The following is a 9,705-nucleotide window of genomic DNA, read 5'->3' on the forward strand; positions in this document are numbered from 1 at the left end:
TTTTCAATTTTCCTGCATGAAGTTTTAACTTTTATTGATCAGATGCATTATCTTTTTTATAGTCATTTAACAATATGTGTGATGTTCGCTCGAGCCACACTCGAGCGAAGGCTCAATCGAACAATCTGTGTGATGTCGCTCGAGCCACATTCGAGCGCCACTTGAGCAAATGTCACCTGGAACCAAAAACTCGATTTTTACAAAACCTAAATCCTTCAATTTTTAAATTTAACAGCCTAAAAATCGAAATCATTGAAATGAAAACAATAAAGAAGTTGAAATGAACAACAAATCATACACATTTCACAAATGGAGTTACAAATCATATTTTATAATTACTCGGAGGAACAACAAATCTATTAAGGAGGAAGTTATAAATCTTTCTTATAATTACTCTGGTGACGGCAGAGTCGCAGATGGCGGCCTCAAGTGACGGCAGACGGCATTCGGAGCTCAACTGAGTTGTGCGAAAGTGACTCACTAGAAACTATTGTGTGAAAGTGAGGGGGAAGAAGGGGGTCCTGCGTTTTGGACCCTCTTCCTTCACAAAATAATGTTGTTTCTCGCTTCAATAGAATCTGTGAAACGACGTCGTTTCCCTTGATGTGGAACTACGTCGTTTTGATCATATGTATTTTTTAAAAAAAAAAGTTGGAGTTCGGAGCCCTCTTTTGTAAGAGGAATTGTTGTTGTTATTGCTGTTTTTTTTTTTTTTTTTAATTATTATTTTTGTTTTTTAATGTGATAAACCTAATGATATCGTATTTGGAAAAAGATGATCTGATAGTGATGGATAATAACGGCCAACACAACATAAAATTAAAGTTTTTTTTTTTTTTTTTCCATCCTCTATGGATTTTATATGTAAATGGTCAACTCGAGGGCTCGAACTTCATATTCCCCTCTCAAAATCACTAGATTTTTTTTATGGCTTCATGTCATCTTTGATAAGACGCGAAGTCTTCACGAATCTATCCGTTGTTATATCGTAATTTTGACATATACGGTTTTGGATTAGAATCTCGTCAACTCATTTATCTTATCATTATAATTTTTTTAAATTTTTATATAAAATATAATAAATAATTTATTATTTTAAAATTTTAAAATAATAATAATATTAAAAAATAATATTATAACAATATTTTATTCTACTATTCACAAATTATCTTACCTCATATAAATTTATTTCTAAATCCAAACGGAGTGTGTAGAAAGTGAATCACTATTAGTAAAACTTTTCAAGTAAAACCAGTGAGGTAGATGTCACAGTTGTTAATACGGTTAAATTCCGGTAGAACTTATTTAGTCCTTGTGATTTTAAGTTCGATCATTTTAATTCATCCATTACCCTCCCATCAATCGCACTAATCAAGCCCATGCCACATGGCTCCTAAGTCAAGTCAGCACCAATAGGATATCCACATGTGTCAACATCCCATCAGAGATGACTTGGTGTAAGAGTCAGGTGAAATGGATGCCATTAGTAGGTCTAACAGGAGAGTGACAAGAACCAAAATGATCAAACTTGAAAACTGTTGGGAGCAAAAAAGTTCAAAAATTGAGCACGCAGAAGACCATACTGAGAAATTATAAAAGTAACCTCGAGGAAATGGACTCTGTAAGCCAGATGCTGTGAACATGGGAGGAACTTGCACAAACGATGTTTCGAGTCAGTCCACCTATAAACGATGTTTAGGCTCATAAAGCAAGGTGGGACATAGCACTCAGTGTACTTTTACTCATTCACCTCTAAATCGGCATCGGATGTAGAACTTGGCAAGGTATTACACTCATCGGTCAAGGAAAATGACAAAGGCGAAAGACATTTCTCAGCTCAAAAGAAAACAAATATTGTCCACAGAAGACGAGAAAACAGAGGCAAATCCAAGAAACTCCGTATTGATAAATGATAAAATAGAGGTACCTTGACAAGACAAAAAGTGCTAAATGATAATGAACAAAATGTATTACAACATTGCTTTTCCAAGCTGTCAATGATGTTTGGATCCACTCCCCAGGAAAATAAAGGAGTAGATGTGCAGCTTTTTAAATCAAAATGGGTGCAAGTTGTATATGCTTTTGAAACAGAGGCTAGTGGGTTAATGAATTGTTTTCTACGAAACTCAATATTTACAGATGAACAAATTTTACAAGGGTGGAAAAGACATCGTCGTAGGTCAAAGCTGAATTGTTTCCATCGGGTGGCACAAAACTCAGTGTCTTCTGAGTTAAATCTTGTCAAATTCACACATTGATGGAAAATGCACAATTGTTTTACCACTGTAAAACACAGCATTTTCGGAGATAAGAGTGACCAAACAAAAATATAAAGATACTGCCTTGCACAATCCAGCATTTCATAAACACGAGTAATTGTGATGGAAAGCATACGGAAGAGAACTTATTACGAACACTTGACCATCTAAAAGGAAGAACTAGAAAGTGTCATCAAATTACCTTTTCGTAGGACGTGATTTAATTTGTCACTATTTCTCCAGGCCAATTTGATCATTTAAACCCAACTTCAAATCTGGCATTCCAGACAGGAAGCACTTCATAAGAATCTTTCTCGTCAATACGACCAAGCAACTTGACAATCAGTAAATCCAAGAGTTGAATGGAAAAGAGAAATTCACGACACCAGAGAAGATGTCTCTTGATGTGGCTGACATCTTGATCATTCGTCGCATTCTGAAATTAAAATCAGATGTTCGCTTTCTAGGGGTGACTTATAGCGATCGGTGTGGTGATTGTTGTTCGTGGGAGCTTGACGATTGAATCCTTGTCGACCTTCTCCTTTGATCAGCCGAAGTCCACACCCATTGATGGCCATGCACCAACCCATCGAGTTGGTCGATTGACATAGTTTTCAACCCTTTTACTTTTTATTTTTTTGCTGGTTTCGGCCCATCGTGTCCATCTACTTATTGGGCTCGTTTTGGGTTTCTTGGATATCTATCTTTGTCTGCCCATTCAGATGTATAAAGTTTCGCTTGGCGGCCCATATTTATGGGCCTTACTCATATTCTATAGTCTCGAGTTACAACCAAGATCAAATGGGTGAAAAAGATTAAAAAAATACATAATTCCTTGTGCAATAGTTGCGCTTGGTTGTTGAATCAAACTCAACTTATCTTAAATTAATTATTAATGGAATCTACTACTTTTTCAACTTTTCATAAAAAAATTAAACTCATCTCAATCTAAAAAAATTAAAATCATCTTAATGGGACTTACAAAATACTACTATTCACAACTTAACTCAACTCATCTTAATATCCAAACGTAGCATACTGGCCATATTAATCGTCTTGCCAGATGGAAATTATAGGATCAACAGAGAGCTAGCTCGATTAATGCCTTCTATCAAATGTATATCATACATGAATTAATCGTAACTTGCTAATGATATGTTGTTGGAGTACTCGCGGATTGTGTTAAAAATCGTGCAACCATAATTAATTCAAAGTACATAACTAAAGCCTCGTTTGTTTTCAGAAAACATCTCATCTCATCTAATCATTACAACTTTCTCAACTTCCAATACAAAATAAAATAAACATTCAATTTTTTCAAATTCCAAAATAAAAATAATATAAAAAAATATATTCTAACAATATTTTATTCAACTTTTTAACTTTAATCTCATCTCATCTCATCTCTGAAAACAAACGAGCCCAGAATTAGAATCTAATTTTGCATACAATTTTAGTTATTTTTAATATATACCCTGAGAAAATAATCTATATAGCTAGCACTTTATAATATTAGCTGCTGGGTCTTAAACCTTGATCAGACGCCAGCCACTGCGCATGCATGCCCTAATGATCATGTTAAATATCAACCCATAGTGTGAATAGTAGCTCCTTAACAGTCTTGGATAGCTGCTCCAAATATCAGGAGTCGCTAATGGAGAGCATGGACAACTTGAGGTTGATAGTCCAAACACGATATCTCCAAGCCAACCTGAATCAATTGCAACAAACAAGCCGAAAAGAGAGACACATTTACCGGCACGTTATGCAGACTTTGTGACGTATGCACTTCCAGCTGAAGCAGATCAGATCCCAACCACTTACAAAGAAGCCATACAGTCTAGTGAACAGACTGAATGGAAAAGTGCAAAGAGCGAGGAGATGCAATCTCTTCATAAGAACCAGACATGAGAGCTTGTGCCGCTTCCAAATGGAAAGAAGACAATTGGTTGTAAATGGGTTTTCAATCAGAAAGATGATCAAGCTACTAAAGGTGGGGTGCGATTCAAAGCTAGATTGGTAGTCAAGGGCTACGCTCAAACAGAGGAAATTGACTATAGTGAGGTATTCTCTCATCTTGTTAAACATTCATCCATTCGGATATTGCTAGCTTTAGTTGCACAATATGATCTTGAGTTAGCCCAGCTTGACGTGAAGACAGCTTTCTTACATGGTGATCTGGAGGAGGAGATTTATATGTCTCAACCGGAAGGTTTTAAAGAAGCCGGTAAAAAAAAATTGGTTTGCAGTCTGAAGAAATCTCTCTATGGTTTGAAGCAGTCACCTCGGCAGTGGTACAAACGTTTCGACCGCTTCATGATTGACTTGAAATACACTTGTTGCCAATACGATCATTGTATTTCAAACAACTTGCAGATGGATCTTTCATATATTTGCTTTTATATATAGATGACATGTTGATTGCATGTAAAAGCAAGGTGGAGATAGATCGATTGAAAGCTCAATTGAGTCAAGAGTTTTAAATGAAAGATCTAGGAGAAGCACGACGAATATTGGAATGGAGATTAATAGAGATAGAGTGAAAAACACAATTCACCTTACTCAGAAGCAGTATCTGGAGAGAGTACTACAACGTTTCAACATGAACTCGAAGACGAAACCTGTAAGTATTCCAATGGCTCCATATTTCAAACTCAGTGCATTGCAGTCTCCTAAAAGTGATGAAGAGCGGGACTATGTAAAAAATGTCCTGTATGCAAGTGTTGTAGGAAGCTTAATGTATGCCATGGTGTGTACACGACTTGATATCTCCCAGGCCGTTAGCTTAGTCAGCCGTTATATGCATAATCCTAGAAAGACACATTGCCATGCGGCTAAATGGATTCTACGATACATTCTAGGGACCATAGATCTTGGTTTAAAGTTTGAGAAGAGTGAAGATAGTCTAGTAACTGGATATGTTGGCTCAGACTATGCTGGTGATCTTGACAAACGACGATCGACAACTGAATATGTGTTCACTATGGCTGGAGGACCAGTTAGTTGGCGATCTATTTTGCAGTCTACAATTGCACTATCCTCAACAGAGGTTGAATACATGGTTGTGACAGAAGACGTGAAAGAAGCCATTTGGTTATAGGGACTGGTAACAGATTTGGGCTTTAAACAGCAAGAGGTTACCGTTTACTGTGACAGTCAGAGTGCAATTCATCTGGCCAAGAATCAAGTGTATCATTCTCGAACAAAGCATATAGATGTCCGCTTTCACTTCATACGTGAGATATTAGATGAAGGGGATATTCTACTTCAGAAGATTGGCACTGAAGACAATCCAGCAGATATGTTGACGAAAGTTGTCACAGGGATCAAATTCCAACACTGTTTAGAATTGATCAATATCTCACACTGCTAAGTACCTTCGGGTGCGTTGGTGTCTTAGGGCACATTTGGTAGCGGAAATCTCTCATGGCAGATCTAACGAGTATTTCAAATAAAGAGGTGAAATCATTTGGAGGAAACAATAGTTTGCAACAGCTTAATATGGCACACATGGGTGGAGGGGGTGATTGTTAAATATTAACCCATAGTGTGAACAGTAGCTCCTCAACAGTCTTGGATAGCTGCTCCAAATATCAGGCTTGTCTTCAAATATCTAGTTTGTCTCTAAATATCAAGCTTGTTTCCAAAATATCAAGTTTGTCTCTCTTACAACCACTTTTGATGTTTGTTTGTCTCCTGAGGCTTCTCCTATAAAATGAAATCATTTGTAAATGAAATAGTATCTATGTAGGACATAGAAGAGAGCCTTTTGTAGAGATAGAGATAATTTTGTTGGAGTTTGTAGATTTTGTACAAACACTTTGAAATCTACTGTTACCGCTACACTGGACGTAGGCAAGTTGCCGAACCACTTACATATTGTCTCTATTTTGTGTTTGAGTGTGTTTCTGAGTGGTTTTGGTAGAACAGATCATATGTGTTTTTATTCCTCGTGGAATTCACATTAATATTCATGCTGTGTCTATCTAGCTAGATAGATAGCTAGGGTACGTGGTAATTTCTAATTAAACATCTTGTTTGATAGCTAGGGTGGTTCAAAGCTTTCCTAATTAATAAACATATATCTTGTTTGATGCTGATCAGTACCATACGTGGAGATGCGTTACATGTTATTATTTCTCACGGGTATTTACAATCAATTATTTGAAATAAAAATAATTATTTATGATTAAAATAGCTTCATTTTAATAAAAAACAAAAGATATTTTTATCATAACTAACTGATTAAATATAAACATTTTCTTACCGGATCTTGCGGGAATCTAAAATTCATGAGTTATTCTTGATATGAAAAAATAAATGTATAAACTGATCATATTTTTTTATATGATATGTTAGATTTTTCTTTACAATAAAAATAATTTTATATTTTAATATACCACATCAAATTATATCAATTTATAAATTTAGGCCCGTTTGGATATAGATCAAACAGTTTCATCTCATCATTACAACTTTCTCAAACTCCCAGACAAAATGTATATAATAAATAATTCAACTTTTTCAAATCTCAAAACCATTAATATTTCTTCTTCTTCTTCTTCGTAAAAAAGTCGGAGGGTTTTCCCCATGCATTAACCATTAGCAGAATTTCTATCACACCTTAAATTTAATTATTTATTTTATTTTCTGAATTAAGAGAAAAAAACAGTTTGTACTGCGTGCTAAGGCTACAACCCGACCTGAAACAACCGGGTATGCGCCCGACCCGACCCGAGTGCCCACATCCAAGGTTCCAAACTGACCCGACTCTACCCGAACAAACAGAGATCGGGTCGGACCCGTATGACCCGACATTCACAGAAGAGGGCCAAAAAAAAAATTGCATTCTTCACTTCTGCATCGATGTACAAAATATTTCTATCATCTATATGATCCAATAGCAAATTATCAATCTCAGATCAACATCCCAAAAAAAGAATGAAAAGTGCAGTTTGCAGCATTTCAACGTCTTCTTCTTACTTTACCGACAAGAGAAAAATAAAAGAGAAAACGGAAGGAAATTTCTTGGGAAACAAACAGAGAGAGAGAGAGAGAGGAAAAAACCATTTTAACGCTTTCTGTAAACCATTTCAGCATTTCAGCGTCTTCTTCTTACTTTACCGCCAGCATTGACGTGAATAAGAAACAGCCACCATCGGCGACGTATGTTAAGAAGGAGAAGCAGCTGCAGCAGCGGAGTTCACCGCGGTTCGCACAGGACTTGGATGGGCTGAACTGCTTCGAGACTCTCATCTCTTATTAGGTGAAATGCAGTTCGCAGAGAGGGGTTTCGTCTATAGCGTCTTTTTGCTACATAGAGAGAGAGAGAGAGAGAGAGAGAGAGAGAGAGAGCGCTAGGGTTTGTGCTAGATAGAAAGAAGAGAGGGGGGCTACGGTTTGATCGGTTTCATCCGCTTAAAAGCGGGTTGGACATCATCCAACCCGCATCTAATTTTAATCCGATTTTATGCGGGTTGATCGGATCCGTTTTGTCGGGTGGGTCGGGTTTATTGTGTTTTTGCACAAGCCTACTGCGCGCATGCATGTGTGCATGCTTAGGGACATGACCATAAAACCGATGGAGTTGTACATCATGACTCGTGCTGTCCGATTAATATTAATAATAGTCTCACATTGATCACATCATGTATGATATCCGATAAACAAGTAAATTTACAATTCTTAATCCACATAAGTAGCATTAATCCAGCCATGCATGCACGTGCAATATTAAACTCCATCGTATGTTAATTTCTTGGATATAAGGAATAAATATTTGGTCTCCAAAGGCCGCGCGCTTATATAATTCCTTAATTAAGAAACCATCGAGTACTGTTAATCGAGCTTAAAAAAATACCCCTTGGCATGAATAAACATCATGATTGACTCTATTATATATATATATATATATATATATATATATATATATGTAAGCTTTAAATATAATTAATCTAGCGACCAAATTAATCTATAGAAATTATTTTCCTTATAGAATGACATGCAGGCACACATGTACATTCATACTCATGCAAGGCTAGGTCACAAGTCTGCATGCACATTAATCGTATTAATATAAATGTAACCTAAGGTTTCCTTGACAATATAATTCACTAGCTAGTGTATATATATATATATATATATATATGTAAGCATATTAATAAACTAGCTAATTAAGTGCTTTATAAAGGAATACATGAATGCAGTTGTCCAAAGTTAAGATCCATGATAATTAGTTTCATAAATATAATGGCAGCTAGATAGCTAGCTTAATCATTTCAGTACTGGAGAAAAATTAAGGTCAGTTGACACGCGGAGTACTAGCTATTACAATAGGTTATAACCTGATCATCATCATCTAATGCATGCAAACCTAATTAGTACTGATCATGACTAGTAAGTATTGATCAGCAGATCACCGTCCCTATAATCTACGACGTTACAGAATAAGAAGTTTAACTCATCAAAGCAGGAAATTAATTGAATTTGTCTAATCAACTGAAAGATGAGCTGATCAATTCATGTGCGTGTGTGATCATGCATGTTATGGATCGGCGACTGCAGGTGGCCACCGGGGGAAGAAATTAAAGCTTCTAACTTCTTCTTTTTTATATAACAAAACAAACTATCATTCATATTAAAAAAGTGATTACGTACATACATTTATGAAGCCATACAGTTTGGAAAATAAAGTCTGCAATATAATTTCACCACATCATTAAACTTTCAACATTACAAGCAAATCTAGCAAGCCTATCATGAGCAACTTCATTACCCAATCGGCTTACATGTTGAATAGAGCAATCTTCAAATAACATCAAACTCTTTTTTACTTCACGCAGTAGAATACCATACATAGCATATGAATCCTCTTTAGCTTGCAATTCCCTCACCATGAGTAAACAGTCACTTTCCACCATGAGTCTATTGATCCCCATCGTTGCACATAATTGCATGCCCCAAAATAGAACAAGTAATGCTATGGATTCAGGCTCAACTACAATAGGTTCTAGCATACTTGCTGCCATAACAATGTCACCCCTCTCATCTTGAAGCACTACCCCAACACCTGCTCTGTGTGTATCACTAAACATAGCATCATCCACATTTAATTTCAAAGCTTCAGCAAGTGGAGGTTGCCATTTGAAATAGTCCCTAGTCTTCGTAACAAGTAGGTACTTACAAACTGCAAAGCTCCTCTGTAATGACAATGCATGCTCGATGACTTGTCTAGGCTCCATATTCTCTTTGTCGTGAACCATCTTATTTCTCTTGAACCAAACACCCCAAGCCATTGAGAAAAACACTTCCAAATCTTCCATACTTCCTCTTGTTTTCAATTTCATTACAACCTCCATCATGGATGGTTGTGGTTCCATATTTCCTATTATGGGCAAATATTCTTTCCAATACTTCTTAATAGATTGACAATGCAATATGGCATGCG

The 9,705-nt window shown here is 36.3% G+C and overlaps 1 protein-coding gene across 1 annotated transcript; it reads left to right on the forward strand.

Moving 5' to 3' along the window:
- Positions 1-4,782: 4,782 nt before the first annotated feature.
- On the forward strand, positions 4,783-5,821 carry LOC121237081 (secreted RxLR effector protein 161-like). The gene has a single exon (XM_041133652.1). The coding sequence runs from the start codon at positions 4,861-4,863 to the stop codon at positions 5,356-5,358; it is 498 nt and encodes a 165-aa protein (XP_040989586.1). The 5' UTR covers positions 4,783-4,860; the 3' UTR covers positions 5,359-5,821.
- The last annotated feature ends 3,884 nt before the right edge of the window (positions 5,822-9,705 follow it).

This window comes from Juglans microcarpa x Juglans regia, chromosome 6S (assembly GCF_004785595.1).
Source record: "Juglans microcarpa x Juglans regia isolate MS1-56 chromosome 6S, Jm3101_v1.0, whole genome shotgun sequence".
Taxonomy (NCBI): domain Eukaryota; kingdom Viridiplantae; phylum Streptophyta; class Magnoliopsida; order Fagales; family Juglandaceae; genus Juglans; species Juglans microcarpa x Juglans regia.

Coding starts and splice junctions, on each gene's coding strand:
- LOC121237081 (XM_041133652.1), top strand. CDS start 4,861: ATGAACTCGAAGACGAAACCTGTAAGTATTCCAATGGCTCCATATTTC.